Below are 18,743 nucleotides of genomic sequence, written 5' to 3'. Positions count from 1 at the left end.
CCCCCTTAACTAGTGTTGTGGATGTTGGACAGAGAGTTCAATTGTGTTATCCTCTGAGGAGAGCACCTTCTTCCACATCTTTCCTTTGTACTCTACATGGCTTGGGGCGAACTGCTAACTGAACATCTTATTGCTTTCTTTCAACAATTCAAAAATCTTTAAACTGTTTCATTAAGGCCATATTTTTGGAGTGCATGACTAATAGTTGTCCTGTCAATAGATCCGCCTGAACTGCGGATCTCTGCAGCTCCTCCAGAGTTACCATGGACCTGGTGGCTGTTTCTCTGATTAATTTTTATATGTAAATAATGTTGAAAACCATGTATCCCTTTCCTCCTCCTTCACATTTCAACAACTGCCTTGTGTTTGTGTCTGTGGTTGTTATGTGACTGAAAGTGAAAAATTTCAAGAGTCTCAGTAGTTTTGCAAAATGCTGTATGCAAATTTATCCTGCACTGCAGGGGTGGCAGAAGGCTTTAGAATTAAAGCTGCTTGAAAAATGTCTTCTTTTTTTTTTAAATGCAAGGACATTTAAAAAAAAAGGATTTGGTTTTTGTATTTGTAGGTAATGAACCATTATGGTATAAATGCCACAAAAACATTCATTGCTTGCTGGCAGTTTAAATGCAGAGAGACGCTTGGTTACTCGTGATTTTAAAGATTACAAAAGCAGCGGATAGAAGAATGCAGTCTTACTGAGCTTTGATAGTGATCGTGGAATTTGGCTGTTCTCTCAGGACAAAGGCTTAGTCAGTGGGTTCACACTCAGCATGTTCGACCTCAAAGGGAGCAATCATTTAGATCCTGATGGGTGAGTCCAGCACATCGGGACAACTTTTGATGATCTCATTGGCTTGTTGTTAAGATGAGTGATACTCAATGGCGTACTATGGCTGCTAACATTTTTAATAACTGATTGACTACATTTTAAATCTGTCAATTAAAAAAATTATATTTAATGAGAAATAAAGGCTCCAACATTTTTTTACAAGTCCAACATCAGCAGATTCTTGACATTTTTATCTTTTAATAGTATTTATTTTTGCTTTTTCAGTCACTTCCCATTCTGCTTTTTCTGTGGAACCCATAAATGTTTACATCAGAAGCAATAAGTAACTGTTACAGGATTAATAAAGCGGTGTCATCTTGATTTTGTTTCAGTAAAGTAGAAAGTGTGCCATAAATGGTTCCTTCCTTTGTCTCATGTGTAGCTGTAGCCTGCAACTGGTTTCATGTGCAGGCGCATATGTATTGGTTTTATGATACATTTCCTGTTTTGGGTTGGTTACTCAGGTAGCAAGAAATACTTTTATTTGTTTGTGCTTTTTTAATTAGTCCCTGTTTTTATTGACATTTTTAGCTTTTAGTTTTAGATCAGAATTTAATTTTGGCGATGGAGGAGGACAAATGTTCAAACTTTATCCCACATTTTTTAAGTTTGCTGTTGATAGTAGTTATTAATAGTAATGTTTAGTCCTTATTGTAAATGTTCCTGTGGTCAAAATCTACAAGTTTGTTGTAGAAACACAAATGTTCATACATATATACACTGATGAGCAGATCAGTAGGCAACTTGGATGTAAGTGCCTTGTCCAGGGCATCACAGGAGGAAACTGGAATGAAACCCACAACTTTTAAGACGAATACCCTTCCCTTTTATTTCATTTTAACTAAAAGCTTTTTCCTTTCTAGTAGAACTGTTGTTTTTCTGCTTATTTCTAGTTTAGTGTCATTATTTTTGAGAAGGTGACCATGGATAGCTTTTTATTTGTAGATGTATAAACGACACAAACACTTACGGGAAACAATATTTTTAAGATTTCTTTTAATAGCAGCAATATAACAATTGCTTGCATTAATCAATATAGACTTGGCATAATTTAACAGTTATTAAAAAGAACACCTATAAAAAAATTTTTTACATTTATCTGTTATCTACAAAGTGATCTTCATTGGGCTAGTGGCCTGAATGTCTTTGACCAAACCGTTAGAAACAGACTTCATGAGGGTTGCCCGACGTTCTCCAGTAGGCAGGCCCGTGCTCAATTCTCAGCACCGTGGAGCTCGACTGGCATTTGCCAGAGATCACCAGAATTGACAGGTTCTGCTCTGGCATGCTGTACGTTTCATGGATGAGAGCAGGGTTACACTGAGCTCATGTCACCGAAGTGAAAGGGTCTGGAGAAGCTGCTTTTAACCTTATGCTGACTGCAATCTTGTTCAGCATGAACGGTTTGGTGGTCTGTCAGTGTTGGTCTGGGGAGGCATATCTATGGAGGGACGCATAGACCTGTTCAGGATAAACGATGGCACCCTGACTGCCATTAGGTATGGGAAAGAAATGAAGTGCATTGGGTCCTGGGTTCCTAAATCCAATAGAACATCTCTGGGATATCATGTTTAGGTCCATTCGATGCCACCAGTTTATACCTCTGACTCTCCAGGATCTAAGTGATGCCCTGCTCAGGATCTGGGAGGAAATACCCTAGGTCAACATCAGTCATCTCATAAAGAGCATGCCCCGGTGTTGGTAGCATGCATAGAACCATGTGGGGTCCTTACAAAGTACTGAGTACTTTGAGTTGCTTCAATGACATTTTTGCAATCTTGACTTGCCTGCCTCAGTTTTTCAGTTTACATTTCACCGTGACCCCGGGTTAAGCGTTCTGTGGGTTGATAAAGTTCATTTTCATCAAATGATGTGGCATCCTTTTGTTTCTAACACATTATCCATTCTATGTCAGTACGGAAGTACAGCATTACCTTTTTTCCAATTGAGATCTAACACACACGCAACTTACAAAAAGTTATGGATGTTTGGCTTTTGGGCGACATTCATGGAAAATGTAAAAGTTCACTTTACAGTGATATATCATGAAAGTAGGGAATTTAAGTAGAAGCGTGTGATGGTGATTTCCTCATCTCAAACAATTTATTAAAACAAAAGCCAACAACAATAGTGGGTAAATCACAACAGATAATGCCAGTGTCTCAATAACATGTTGAGCGCCCTTGATCATCAATTTCATCTTGACATCGATGTCTCATGCTGTTCACAAGTCGACTTGTCTGCTAATGCATGGAATACAACTCTTCTTGAAGGGCGGCCCTCGGGTCATTAAGGTTCTAGGTTCTGGGTTGCACAGTTACAAACTTCTAGACGGTGACTTAGCTGGCCCTATAGGTTTTCTATGGGATTCAGGTCTGGAGAAATTGCAGGCCACTAAATACTAAAATGGAAAAACTAAATACGTGTGTCCACTCTGGCTGCAGTTTCCTTTTTTGAAGCCATTTTCTCTGAGGCCTTTCTTTTTGTTTTAGGATTTGGATGGTGGAGTAGTATGGGGGAGGAGGGTGCATTAGCTTTTGAAGGAAGGATGTGAGTTTGCTGAAGAAGTTTTTCTCAAAGAAAATGTCCCCCCCACCATTGTGTCCAAGGCTACAGAGCTTGCCACATATAGCTTTTTTTGTTGTTGCTGTTGGACTCCTAAATGGCAGCTTTGCATGAATAGAAAAGCATTCTTTTGACACAGTTTTGTAAGAAATGAACTAGTGACGGAACTAATAGCAAATAAAAACATTCCCAGAGGGTGAGATGTCAGACCTGAATTTATAATGACATAGTGTTGAAACACAGTAATGCACAATAGAATCAGAATAGTTTTATTTGCCATGTTTGTGCACACAGACAAGGAATTTGACTTCTGTTCCCCTTTGCTCTCAGTAAAGACATTTTAAATATAAATATATGAAAAGGAAAAATCGAAAGGAAATGTTTTTTTTGTAAATATGTATATATAAAGTGTTTTAACATAAGAGCAAGACAAGTTTCAATTAGTGCAAATATGCATGGGATCGATCTGGGCACTCTAACTATCAAGTGTTCACTAGAGAGGCAGCATGGGGGAAGAAACTATCTCTGTGGTGGCTGGTTTTTGCAAATAGCGCCAACCTGAAGGTAAAAGACCTAATTGGTCATTGCACTTTGGACCTGTCCTGTCTTGTGCATGAGCCAAATGAAACGGTAATGGACACACACAGGACAGACTGAATTTGGGCAGTGTAGAAGATGACCAGCAGCTCCTGTGGAAGGTTGAATTTCTTGAGTTGCCTCAGGATGTACAATCTCTGTTGGACCTTCTTATGAACATTGTCTATGTGTGAGGATCATGATCAGCAGTGGACACAGTGTTGTTTAGGATGGTGAAGGGAGGGAGTGTGGAGGGTGTTATCCAATAGTCCATCGTGATCTCCACTGTCTTGAGCGGGTCAAGCTCCAACTTGTTCTGACCACACCAGTGGACCTGCCGATCCACCTCCTGTCTGTATGCAGACTTATCATTGTCCAGGATCAGACCAATGGCAGCAGTGTCATCTGCAAACTTCAGCACTGTTGGGGTGCAGTCATTTGTGTACAGAGAGAAGAGGAATGGGGAGAGAACACATCCCTGGAGGATGACGGTGTTAATGGTTCTTTGTGGGACAAGATGCTCATCGGTCTTAGGTGCTGCTGCTGGTCAGTCAGGAAGCTGATGATCCACTGACAGGTGGAGGCCAGGACTATGAGCTGGGTGAGCCTTTGGTGGAGAACGCCTGGGTTGATGGTGTTGAAGGGCAAGCTGAAGTCCACAAACAGGATCCTGGTGTTACGCCCCTGGGTGGTTGAGCTGCTAAGGGATGAATTGTAGTACCAAATTGACAACCTGTTTGCCCGGTAAGCAAACTGCAGGGGGTCCAGTAGGGGGAATGCGATATCCTTCAGATGCTTCAACACCAGTCGCCGGACTGGCATGATGGTGGAATGCTCGGAGTAGGACAGAACTTCATACAGCTCTAGAGACCTGTTGAAGATCTCAGTGAAGATGGGGGCCAGTTGGTGAGTGCAGGCTTTCAGGCAGACGAGGAAAATACCATCAGTTCCTAGAGCTTTCCTGGTCTTCTGAGGCAGAAACTGCCTATTTACAGCTTAGTTAGTGATCTTTAGTGCAGATAGGTGGACTGAGGAGAGGAAGGTGGCTGTTGCATAGAAATGTATTAGGTGTTTCTATAGATCTAACCATTAGTATATTTTGTTTCTGTTTTAATTTAGTTTTTGATGCTTTAGTATTGATATTAAGAATTCTATAATGACAGTATTATGTGGCTCAGGTTGTCGCTGTATGAACATGTGCATTATCACTTTAATTAAGCGTTCTTTCTTTAAAGGTTCTGGTGAATTAAGGTTGCCTCAGTTCAACATCTCAGACTGACTAAACTGAGGTGTTTTGTCCCAACTGCTACAGTTACTGTGGAAACATCAGGATGTCGTGTCATTGTGGTTTGAAGGCTTATGAACGAGAAGCTGTGGTCTGGTTGAGCAAACGTGCATGTTTCTTTCATCTATGCTATGCCACAGTGATCCTATGAGCAGATGGGTTTCGTCAATCACAATCAGCATCACTAGTAGTTGTCATGTGCTTACATATGCTTACATATCATTTAACTTGCTCCAATAATCTTCAAGTGTTACTTTTAACTTCATACACGATCATACACGATATTGAGTTCCTGAGATTAGACAAGACTAACAAAATATTCTGTTAAATACTAAAAATATGGAAAGCAGTTTTTGTTTTTAACAAATAAATGTTGTCCCTTTCACAAACTATGTTTTAAAGATTCTTTTATTTGTGCTTTTTTATCTCTAGGGTGGTAAAACAGTCCTTTAGCACCAGTCGGAAGCCCTTAGCAGATGCTAAATTTAGCTTCATGCTTTAGCTTTAGCTAATGGTTAACCAGCTGCAGTATGTTCACAGTTATCACAAATAATGTATACCTTGTCTGTCAGCATTTTGTTTTGTACAGAATACCCAAAATGCTGCAACAAAAATGATTTAGAAGTGCTAGAGGCTTCTTCCATGTTTTTGTAACTGAGTGCTGTCAGTCATCTTTATTAGATGCCTGTCAGGAATTCAACAATTACTTCCTATCTTACTTCAAAATGGGGATGAAGAAAAGGGAGTACAAGTCCTTCCAGACAATTTATGAACAGTCAGTCCATGGGCCAGCACAGGGAATGGTGAATGATCCCTCACATTTTCTCTATGCTGAATGCATCCTGCTTCCAACACTAAGGAAGAATAGCCTACGGGTAAGAAGTATTGAATATGTGCAATACATGTTATTTGGAATGTTCAGTCTACGTCTCACTGTTCATCCACCTAATATTTTTCTATATGCACCTAAACTAACACAACACCAATGGCGCTGTGGTCTGTTCATCCACAGGGTACAGTGCGAAAGGAAGTTCTGTTTCCACATTGACCCCCCACCTTAGGGCTGCAACTAAAGATTATTTTGATTATCGATTTAATTAATTTCTAAGTATTTTTTCTGATTAATAATTGGATAGCAAAAGGTGCTTAATAGGAGATTTTTTACAGAATCTGAACCAGGTGAAGAAACAGCTATGCCCCTTGAGTAGTTCTGGATAGAGCATATTTCCGGACAAAGAAGGTTTTTCATCTTAAATGAAAAATTTACATATTTTCTGTACAGTTTTGGCCTAATTACTTCTCTAAGTGTGATGTTCTTTTAGCAAATGGCATATTTTTAGAGCCTGTACACTCCAGTTAGCGATTATTTCAATTAGCAATTAATCTGATTTACTGTTTTAGCCTTACTCTACTTTCTGCTCTGTCTGGACCGATTTGATACACATCCTGTCTCCGTCTGCAGTATCTGTCAGAGCGCATTCCAGTCAGAGCTCAACAAATTTCATTTGTGACCTGAGCAGCGCGACACAAAACCATTGTTGGGCATAGTATGCAATACAAATAAATGGACTTCAGGGTGCAGTGGAGTTGGAGCAACGTTCAGTGTGAAAGTCCCAGAAACAACCTAATGGCCAGACATACAGTAGCCGACTGATAGATGTAGCTTACTGAGAGACACCACGGTGGGAAAATCTGATGAGATAACCCAGTTTCTCATCAGCTCTATCAGTTTCTGTTATTCTTGTTACGGTGCAGACAGTTCTCTCAACTCTAGCACCAATAATTTAAAGGGAAAGAAAAGCTGTTGTTTACAACAGGAATACTGCTGGAATTGTGAAATTGATTTATATCACAAGCAATCATTTGTCTCCATAATGAAACACTTGATTCCAGAGACTTTGAATTATCATGCAAGATGTGGTGAGTGCCAGCAAAATCCCCGGACATGGTACTAAACTCAGCCTAGTTAGGAATATGTTTACCAAAAAAAGAGACCTGTGCTTCTGGATCATAAGCGGAGTTTGGGTTCAAGGACTTTTATCAATAAATGCTGGTCAGCTCTGTATTATAGACTTTAGGTTTAATATCTGAAGATAGGAATCCAGTCATTATTTGGCTGCTGTTAGGCAACCCCTCAGAGCAACTGCATGTCATATCCATGCAAGGACACTCAACTCGTTTCAAATTCCTCTCACATTACACAAACTGTCAGGGAGTGCTCTGAAACTTTTATCGTATATCATGAACAGCTCCGCATACTGTCATGCTATTTGAAAACCTTCTGCAACTATCTGTATAACAGGGATATATGATATCTTTGGTGGTGATAATAAATCAGAAGAAAAATAATGCTTTTATTTGTGTCTTTCTCGTTCTGTATGTCCTTGTCAGTTGTGCTGCTCCTTGTTTCAACATGCCCCTCGCTGAACAGGCTGTAGCCAATTTTACCCATCATCAGCATTGACTGACAAATTAACAAGTTTTGAATTTGGAAAGCTCGGTAATAAGATGGGTACTGTCTAAAACGGTTGTTGTTTTTAAATGTCTTGCACTCAGTAAAATCAGGGTTAAACGAAAACATAAATGTCCAATCTGACCTAGCTTTGCTGCTGTGTGTATGAGAATATTTTCCCTGGTGTGTGCAGGATTATGCAACCCATATCTGTCATTGTACTGAGATGTCTTAGGTGTTTTCCAAATGTTATGCAAGTTTGTTCCAACAAATGCATACATTTTAGAAGTAGCTGAGTTACTTCTAGAAGTCCCAAAGGCAGAAAAGATCATCTCTTTATAGCTGACCGGATCAGTACCAATTAGATCAGAACATTACTTTTAATCAGTGATTTGAAACCAGATCTTGACATACACTGTGTGTGCAGGTTTTGGGCAAGTGACCATTTTAACTATTTTTATGCATATTTCCAACTTGAAGCTATGTACATAATGCTTATTGGATTTAGGCATATCATTTAATGTGAATTTGTGCAGTGAGGAAGGTTGTGGTCTAATCGGATTAACACCTTAAATCAAGGTTTGCACTAGGTAGCTTCAATTCCTCAGACAAAATGTGGCAAAAAAAAAGATATTTAACTTACTCTGAAACATCAAAACCCTTAATCATAAAATGTTTTGTTGCAAATAAATAACATTCTTTCAAGAAATGCATTGATGGAAAAAAAAGATGCAAATTAACGATCAAAGTTTTAAGAAGAATCATTCATACAGCTAGTGGGAACCCATTCTCCTCCGGTACTGTCGCATTCCAGAACTGCAAACTAACTGGATAGGTTTTTTCTGCCGAAAGAACTGTCTTTCTTGAACCGCTTCAGATCGGGTGCATTTGAACTTTGGTGTTTTGTTGTGTTCCAATGCCTTCAACCAAGTATTAGAAATGAACATTTTAGGTTCAGTTATTTAATTTGTCCAAATACTTTTGAGCCCCTGAAATCAAAGGATTGTGTTAAAAGTCCTTTAGTTCCTTACATTTTTATGCAATATTTTTGTTCAACCCACTAAATTAAAGCTTAAGGTCTAAACTAAAACTGCATCTGAGTTATTTAATTTACATTTTCTTGTTCTGATGTATGAAACCAAATTAAAAATGAAGTTATGTCTTTCCAAATAAATATGGATCTGACTTTATTTACTCATGTTCTTATGGGCTAATTAATTCGGGAAAAGGAACTGCATCCCACATTCATGATCAGAGATAAAATGTTCTAAAATCAAGCAAGTGAAAATCATGCGCAGAGTAAAAACTAGATCAAGTGTACGTCCATGGCTGTATTTTTGGCTACTTGAATGATGATCCACATTTTTATTGTGTATTCTAGGTTTATTTGGTGTTTACAGAAGAAACACTGGACGAACCTAAGGACAATTCAATGATACTAATTAACCAATGGACACAATAAGCAAAGTCTTTCAATTTCAATAAATTTAAATTTTTTATTAAATCAATAAATTGATGGATAGAATTTGGATTATAATAATATATAGCAATTTGTGCCTCAATCTAGTTGAAACTGTAATGTGGCTTTGCTTTCATGCAGTGGTTCATCCAACCATACAGATTCAGATGCAGTTATATTCAAAGTGTCCTATGCTTGGTAAACCAACAGCTTTACACTATACTTATTCATCTATTTCACATCCCTGAGGCAGAATGGGAATCAGGCCTCCGTGACAAAAAAGGGCTTCTTTGGCTTGCTGTTACTTTCCGTTGATGAGCCCAGTATCTGGAGGGAGCTGGGTTCAGACTTTGAAAGAGAGACTATGGCTTTACTTGTTTCTACAGCGTGTGGTCATATGCCCAGTGTTGGTGCCAGCACACTCACCCTAAATCAGACCTGAGATCCAACAGTTTCTGGCACAGCTTCACCCAACCCCAAGGTACATGGAGAGGGACAGAGACTCGAACAACACTTAAAATACTAGAGAACAACTTTATTAGCAGACCAATTCATTTCGGCTTGTGGCCCTCAAGTGTTACTGGAGTCTTCACCTCACCTAAATCAGAGCTGGACGTTTTCTTTTGACCTCATACGGCCCCCTAGATGTTCCTAATTGGCCTACGTTGGTCAGTAGGAAAACTGAAATTAAATATGCATAAATTAAGTTTGTGGGCTGCACGGTGGCGCAGTTGGTAGCACTGTTGCCTTGCAGCTAGAAGGTCCTGGGTTCGATTCCTGGCCTGGGGTCTTTCTGCATGGAGTTTGCATGTTCTCCCCGTGCATGCGTGGGTTCTCACCGGGTACTCCGGCTTCCTCCCACAGTCCAAAGACATGCCTGTTAGGTTAATTGGTCACTCTAAATTGACCTTAGGTGTATGAATGAGTGTGTGCATGGTTGTTTGTGTGTTGCCCTGCAATGGACTGGCGACCTGTCCAGGGTGTACCCCGCCTCTCGCCCATAGACTGCTGGAGATAGGCACCAGCTCCCCCGCAGCCCACTATGGAATAAGCGGTAGAAAATGACTGACTGACTGACTAAATTAAGTTTGTGCACAAATAAGAATACACTGCTTTAAGACTCACTGCAGTGGGTGCCTAGACCTGACACAGATGGTGCCCAACATGCTAAAGGTCACAAAGAGTGTGAAGCAATAATATGAGAGTCCAATTTCCTAATATGGTGCAGTTATATTGTGCTGCTTTTATTTCATCAAATCAAAGGTAAAGTGGTTTTGTTTGTGGAGAACAGACTGCCCTTCTCTGGGGTTACACTATAAACTGATGATCAAACTACACATACAGTGAAATATAAGAATTTGCAATTTTTTTCCCTTTTTTGACAATTGTTTTCCTGTAGGAGGATTTCTTTTGTATTGTTCAGTTGCAGTGTCTACTGTTACCAGCAGCAATTTAAATTATGATTATTTTTTTTTGTGAAATATATTATTGGAACAGTTTCAGTCTTCGGTCCAGACTAGGTGCCTCTGTGGGAAAATGAATAGCCTACCCCAGTGATAAATGTGTGCTTAGCTCATCATCCATTGAGCTGTACTGGGGCCGCATGTTTGCTGCTTTAAAAACAACTGCTTACACCAGGTCCTAGTAAACACCGGAGCGTTTCCACCAAGTTTTCACAGTTTTTGTTTTAAAAGCAGCTACAACAGTAAATCATTAGGAAGGGATTAGGATTGAAATCTTTTTGATTTGATTCAATGTAAATGGTCCAGATTAATTTTGGCCCTTGCACAGGAACTGTTATATTGTTTTGTAATGGCTAAATATACGACTTACAAAGAATAATTAAAGTTTATGTCTATTTACTGGATATAGACTTTTAACTAGGGCTGCACAAATTGAATTACAGTCATCATAGTATCAGTGTGTGCATTGCCGCAATCACAAAGCACTGCTTGGATACAATATTTGGTTGGACATTTTATTTCAAGTGTCACTGCATGTCAGTAATATATTTGACCAGTTAAATGGTCTCTAGCGGCCCTGAAAGCACACCTTGCTTATATTTTAGTTGCTAAGATGTTTAAAATAATGATGGGGAATTTGCAATGATAAAAAAAGGAAGAGAGTAATAAAAAAAGGTGGGTTAATCCATCCCAGAGAGCCAAGTGTCTGCTCATCTTTTTGATTTCCCTAGTTTCAGCCGCTGCCCTAATTTCAAGGTTTTTCTGTATTGTTTGCGGGTCTGTTTAATTTTTCTTGAAGTCCCACAGAGTGTTTCTTTTAGGGATCATTTGGTAGATTTTTAGCGTGTGTAAAAACTGGTGATCATCTCTTTTTAGCATGTGTTAGCATCTGGTTTTGTGCACTTTTGTTTCTAGCTGCATTTCCTTTGTATTTGGAAGTTGAGTGTATTCTCTGTGTAGATGAATGGTGCCTTTAAGCAGCCAGCAGGGCTACAGTTGGAACCAAGCTGAAAGACTGGCTTGTGTTGGTTACAAAAGTCACCCTTTGTTGTATTATTGTGCTACTGCAATAGGCCAAGCTCATAGCATTGGCAGAAATAGCCCCATTAATCAGCAGGAAGTAACAGTTTAACACATCTTACTGGTGATAAACCCCCACATGACGTTTCAGGCACATACTAAACAAAAAAACAAAAAAACATAAGACCAGTAAAAAAAGATTTATAATATAGAAAAGTTATGGCCAACACAATCATGGGGGAAGACTGCTGGCTTGCCACTTGTTGAGCCTCTCCACAAGGAGAGTAAGCCATACAGGGTCAGCTGAACATTGAGTGCTGTATCTAAGCATAGTAATGGAAAGTTGAGGGGAAGGAAGGGGAGGTGGGTTGGTGCAACTGACACAAGCACTTTAAATTATTTTGAAGTTTTCTTTCAATAGTAGCAATATAACAGCTGCTTTAATCAATATAGATGGAACATTATTTGAGTTATTAAAAAGAACACCTATAACAAACATTTATCATTTATCTACAGCTTTGTTTTCTACATCGGTCTGTTTCTCTCCATCTCTGTCTTCGTTATATGTGTAGTCACATACTTACCAAGATCAGTCTTGTACAGCCAGGGGGAGTATTTCCCCTCTGATAGCCAAGCCGGGTCAAGGGCTCTCACCCGGTGGCATGCTGATATTTTCTGCTTGTAAGGGGCAGCAAGTGGTTCTTGAAGCAGTATTTTCTATAGTGAATACGGAGTAAGAGAGTTGGGGCTGCCATCGTCACAACTCTGGGGGTGTTTAAAAAAACAGATATATTAGCTTGTTTTACAGGTGGTTGCGACATCTTTTTCAGTGCGGTCTGTATTTACTGGTGGGAGTGTGTGCTCACCTGTGTGAGACCAAATGTCATGAGTGTCTGTGCAGCGGTTCACAACTCCGCAGCGAATGACGCAGCAAGACTGTGGGCTTTGGTTGCTAACCTTGTTCTGGAGGGTTTCAGTAACTTTCTGCTGGACAACTGTCAAGCCAGCAGTCTTCCCCAATATAATATTTGTTTTTAAAAACATATCTTTTTATTGGTCTCATGTAATATTACTATTTCCTGAGTACTCTATTTTGGTTATCAGCTCTAAGCCTTAATCAATAGAGTCTGCAGAGTTTTCCCAATTAATTAGACCTTAATTACTACTACTACTACTACTACAACTAATACTAATAACAATAATAATTATATTAATTATAATAATAATAATTATTATTATCATTATTTTATTGACCAACGTTTGTTGTGCTACTAAACATTTGTAGTACTTTGTGTATACAGATAGCTCTGCCATGCACCATGATACCTGTAGCTGTTAATTTAATGTTACTTATTAAGAGGTATTCTTGGACGTATTTATAATGTTCTATTACTTCATTTGCAAATAGTTTGATTCTCCTATAACAAATGTATAACACCATGGGATTCAATAAAGGAACGTTTTATCCTATATATGCACTTCACTTTAGATTTATATTTCACTTCTGAAATGAATCAATGTAATTGATTACATTTTCAGTGATATTTTAATCTATAAAACCTAGATATGTTATGCTTGCCTGCTGTCTTTATAGTTGGACCCGGTTGTCCAGAAAAAACATGCATGACCTGTTTGTGATCATATAAATAAGCATTCACTTGCATGCTGAAATGAGAGCTGAATGTTTCAAATATTATGTAAATAGTGCCTAAATGATTTCTAAGCTTATTTGTGAAAACGAACATTACAACAAACATTGTAGACAACACAGACTGACCTCTTCCTTTGCTCCTCTGTCTGTCTCCCTGCAGTGGAGGGTGAGGGTCAGGGTCGCATTCTCCAGCGGTTTCCTGAGAAAGACTGGGAGGACAGCCCTTTCCCACAAGGCATAGAACTGGTGAGTCTATGCTGATTGTCATCTTCCTGTGTACCTCAGTGGCCACAACATGAATTTAGCCCCGTCAAGGTTAGGGGTTTAATTCCCCTGACAGCACAATAGTTACACTCAATGACTAGCAACTGTCAGCGCTTGAGATAGATCTGACAACATTGAGACGCAGATGCAATGTTGTTCTTGTGCTTTTACTACAATAAGAAACAGTGATAAAAAATAATTGGGACGTTGAGAGAAAGGAACAAGATCTTCTTCATCCCGTATTACAACCAGTGCTCAGATCAAACCATCTGTGTGTAAATGCTAATCACATTAAAATTAGAGAAAAAGAAACCCAAGATGAGTATGGCCTGTTTGGAAGGGTTGCCAGGAGAGGGTCTTGAACATCACAGCTTTGATTTGCAAAGTCAGATCAAACCAGAGAAATTGTAATGTTCTTTGGACAGATATAATCAAAATAGAGATGAAATGACATGTAGAACAATTGGAAAAAACTAAATAGCATAGCTCTTCAGACACCTCACAATATGTCAAGCATGGTGGTGCAGGGCTAATATTCTAGGCTTGCTTTCCACCTTACCCCTATGCTATGATCTCCTGTGGATACAAATGTATTTAATGACATGCTAGATGATGTGTCTGAATGTTAGAGGCCAGCCCAAATTTGAGAAGGCTACAGCAAAATCATCTCAAATGCATCAGTATTTTAGCACATGTATTATTCAATTTAGATTTTGGTTTCTAGTGATCACAAAAACAATTCTAATTATATGATTATGTGACTAGAATCTGTTGTTCATATTTTTGCTACAATTTAAATAGATTTGAACTTGTCCTACCCTTGTCACTGATCAAAGGAAAAGCCTTTATTGGCTGTGAGAGCAACCAGATGCTTCTTCTGATGGCTGATAAGCTTGTTGCATGTCTCCACTGGTATGTTTAAGCATTCATCTTTGATGATGAGATTAGAAGTCGAATTCACCATGACCTAATCGTTGTCTGCATTCACACTGCAGGTCTTAATGCTCAATTCCAATATTTTTTTTTGCTGAATCCGTTTTTTTTTTTTTTTTTGAGTGGTCGTTCAAAATACTTGTTAAATGTGACTACTATCAGACTTCAGTTTGAACAATTCGCAACTCCCGAGCGACTAGCATGCGCAGAAAGAGAATGTAGACCTCACACAGCAGCACACTGTTTACGGAAGCAATAATGGGTGTCTGCGTGTCTGTGTCATTAAGCTGTTGAACAATGGGAGCCGACAATACAAACTATCTGAAAGATTACACCTTCTGTTTAGATTACTAAATAGATTTTGATTTAAACATGAAATTAAACTTTGCAGCACCTGATATTACCCAACCTGGTATGCACTCTGGTCTTAGCTTTACTCGTATTTTCTTTCCTGCTTTTCCTCTCACTTTCTTTCTAGTTCTGTCAGCCCAGCGGTTGGCAGCTGGTTCCAGAGCGGCAGCCAGCCTCCTTCTTTGTTGCGGTGTTGACTGACATCAACTCGGATCGTCACTACTGTGCCTGCTTTACTTTCTGGGAGGGCTTGGACAATCCACAGGTGAGATTTATGCTAGCTAGTCATAGTCCCATTGGCCTTTGACTATGATCACACACAAAGCTGTTGGATGTCAATAGCTGAACAACGATTACAGGTTCATTTTTGCATGATTACCAAACAACACTAATACGACCCACCATGTTTTATGTGTATTTTGTTTTTGACCGTATATGTATTTAAAGGGTCATTTGAGGATACTGTTTAGTTTGATTAATGTTGTTAGGACTTAACAAAAACACTTAACTTGTAATTTTGGGTTTCTCAAAGCATTTATTTCAGTTTAATGTCGTCACCGTATCTGTTTCTGCTTTGTGTTCAGCTGAAGAAGACTGAGACTGGTGATGCTGATGAGGCAGACGAGGAGCCAACTGTAGTCCAAACTCCTAAAGTTTTTGCACCTAAGAGCCTGGTGGTAGTGTCTCGACTTGATTACACAGAGGCGTTCAGGGTAGGACGTGGTCAGGTTTCTCAGTAACACACCTACGGCTTTGTTTCTCCACGCATCTTAATGGAGACATTTTTATTTAAAATTAATAGACATTGAACAGATATAGGGAACATTTTGTAGCATTATATGCATCATTATTGGCTTTGTACCATTGATCTGCTGATCTTTAACTTCTGCATCTCTGCCTTGATTCCACAGAACTGTCTTGGTCTGATCTACACCGTCCATGTAGACAGCCTTTCAGCCCCCTTAGAAACTGTGATCGGAAACCTTCTAACTTGTGTCATTCCCATTGCCGGAGGCTCCCAGGTATGAATACTGATGATTAACTTCGTGTTACATTTGCATAGCTTTGACCAGAGATTAGCTTACTGCTGCTGTGTTTCTCTCAATACTGACTGGAGCAGTTCATACCAGTGCCATGTCAATCTGATAAATGTTACTTGTTTTGACTTGGATTGCTGTCATTCATGCAACAGTTACCAAAATATTCAGTTATTTGCAAACATAATATAAGGCAGTTAATGTGTAAATGAGATTGTGAACATGAACATTTAAACATTGCTGATTAGTCTACTAATGATGAGTTTAATGGGAAAAATCTGCAAACATCTGTGGAACCTACAGGACTATATTGACCAGCTCATCACATCATATTCTTGCAGTTGACACTGAAGAAAAAAACAGTTTTACTGTATCCGACCAAATCCTGTATGCCATGATTGTCAACTTGTGCACTTTTAGTACAATAATATAATAGCAGCACATTTATCTTTCAAAGATGAGGATGGTGACCTGAAGAAATGCCATTGATTACATTTCTATTTAGCAGTTTTGTTAACTCCACTGCTATGGATGGAGAAGAATCTGAGAAACTATGAGCTATATCAGTATTTACTTATTTATTTAAAAAGGTTGCTCACATTTTGTTGAAAGTCTGAGACAAGCTCATGCCTAGTCAGCGCCTAAATGCACACATCACCGGGCTAGGGTTCTAGTGAAATCAACAGGAGAAATACACACAGCAGGCTGTTCAGGCATAGTAGGAATGGGGTGATCTTGGAGCCATGCAGCTGGATTGTCATATAGGTAGTATTAGAATTTAATTTAAAATATATCGGTGATTTTCTATGGTTTGAAATCTGCTGAGAGTGCATTAGTTGTGCATTGGAGAAATTTCAAGTATAGGTGGAGAATGCTGTCAGCAATAGAAAGCAAAGGATGTCTTGCACTGTTACTTATTAGTTATATAGGAACATAACTATGTTACTAAGAAAGTCGGACTTGCTATCGCGTTTACTCTGCCAATTTTGAAAAAGCACTTCCTATTGTTTTGTTCAGGGCTTGTTTTATGATGATAAATATGATTGGCAGTGGTCTGATGCAGAAGAACTGAAAAATGTAGATGTGCCCAATAATGCCACTCTTCAATTCATATATTGCCAATTTACAACACATGCCATCTCAAGGCACTTTACAAAGTCAATTCAGTTGAATCTTACATATTCCAAGGCAAGTATTTACATTCCAATTGATCCTAGTAATCAAACAATGCAGTAAAATTCAGTTTATTATTCAGATTGGTTAAATAGTAGGTTGTATCAGAGTCAGTGACTTGCAGCATTCACCTGTCCTAGATGAGCACAGAGAGACAGTGGACAGTCGCTTGCATGGTGTTATTGACTTTGCAGCGATCTTTATAACCGAGCATGCACGTAGGGACAGTGAACTGAACACTGATGTACTGATTCATATGTTATTTATATATATAATGTGTATATATATATATATATATATATATATATATATATAATATGTGTGTGTGTATATATATATATATATATATATATATATATATATATATATATATATAATATGTGTGTGTGTATATATATATATATATATACATATTTTATATATATATAAAATATGTATATATATATATATATATATATATATATACATATGCTAAGATAAAAAAGGTTCATCAATATAAAGACAAACAGTAGAATCTTATATATGTATATACATATTTTATATATACATAAAATATATATATATGATATAACATGTGTATATGTACACTGCTCCAACAAATAAAGGGAATACTGAAATAACACATCCTAGATCTGAATGAATAAAATATTGAATAATTTGTTCTGTACAAAGTTGAATGCACTGACAACAAAATCAGACAAAAATCATCAATGGAAATCAAATTTATTAACCAATGGAGGCCTGGATTTGGAGTCACACACAAAAAAGTAAAGTGGAAAAACACACTAGAGGCTGATCCAACTTTGATGTAATGTCCTTAAAACAAGTCAAAATGAGGCTCAGTATTGTGTGTGGCCTCCACGTGTCTGTATGACCTCCCTACAACACCTGGACATGCTCCTGATGAGACGGTGGATGGTCTCCTGAGGGATCTCCTCCCAGACCTGGACTAAAGCATCTGCCAACTCCTGGACAGTCTGTGGTGCAACGTGACGTTGGTGGATGGGGCAAGACATGATGTCCCAGATGTGCTCAATCGGATTCAGGTCTGGGGAACGGGCGGGCCAGTCCATATCTTCAATGTCTTCATCTTGCAGGAACTGCAGACAACCTCCAGCCACATGAGGTCTAACATTGTCCTGCATTAGGAGGAACCCAGGGCCAACCGCACCAGCATATGGTCTCACAAGGGGTCTGAGGATCTAATCTCGGAAGTGGTCTGTGGTCCCCACCTGCAGATCCACTCCTTTATTGAGTGTGTCTTGCTAATCACCAAATATTTCCCCCTGTTGTCTATTCCATTTGCACAACATCATGTGAAATTGATTGTCAATCAGTGTTGCTTCCTAAGTGAACAGTTTGATTTCACAGACGTTTGATTTACTTGGAGTTATATTGTGTTGTTTAAGTGTTCCCTTTATTATTTTGAGCAGTGTATATTATGTGTGTGTATATGTACCCATTTTCACACACTGCTTATAATCATACCTGATCTATTCTTAGCAGTTCAGTTCTTATTATTTTCAAAAGCCAATGTTTTTTCTGTAATGGGTTTTGTTTTTTGGTAATAAAATGAAAAGAGTACATAAACAGGGATTTTTACTGGCTCCGATTAAGAGTCTTCAGCCACACTCATCTTCTTCATCTGTTCAGAACAGATGGAAACTGCACAACAGATCACAGGA

General features: G+C 38.7%; 1 protein-coding gene across 6 annotated transcripts in view; it reads left to right on the top strand.

Annotated features, from left to right (window-relative positions):
- Positions 1–18,743, top strand: part of sbf1 (SET binding factor 1) — an 86,347-nt gene that overhangs the window by 10,639 nt on the left and 56,965 nt on the right. For all 6 annotated transcript variants that reach the window (XM_047390435.1, XM_047390433.1, XM_047390432.1 and 3 more), the window contains exons 2-5: positions 13,461–13,546; positions 14,976–15,113; positions 15,433–15,561; positions 15,760–15,870. In XM_047390435.1, coding sequence (XP_047246391.1) covers positions 13,461–13,546; positions 14,976–15,113; positions 15,433–15,561; positions 15,760–15,870 — 464 coding nt within the window. The remainder of the gene's footprint in view (positions 1–13,460; positions 13,547–14,975; positions 15,114–15,432; positions 15,562–15,759; positions 15,871–18,743) is intronic.

The sequence above is a fragment of the Girardinichthys multiradiatus genome, chromosome 17 (genome assembly GCF_021462225.1).
Source record: "Girardinichthys multiradiatus isolate DD_20200921_A chromosome 17, DD_fGirMul_XY1, whole genome shotgun sequence".
Classification (NCBI taxonomy): Eukaryota; Metazoa; Chordata; class Actinopteri; order Cyprinodontiformes; family Goodeidae; genus Girardinichthys; species Girardinichthys multiradiatus.
The sequence above is the reverse complement of the archived record's forward strand: the minus strand, read 5'-3'. Positions and strand labels throughout refer to the sequence as shown.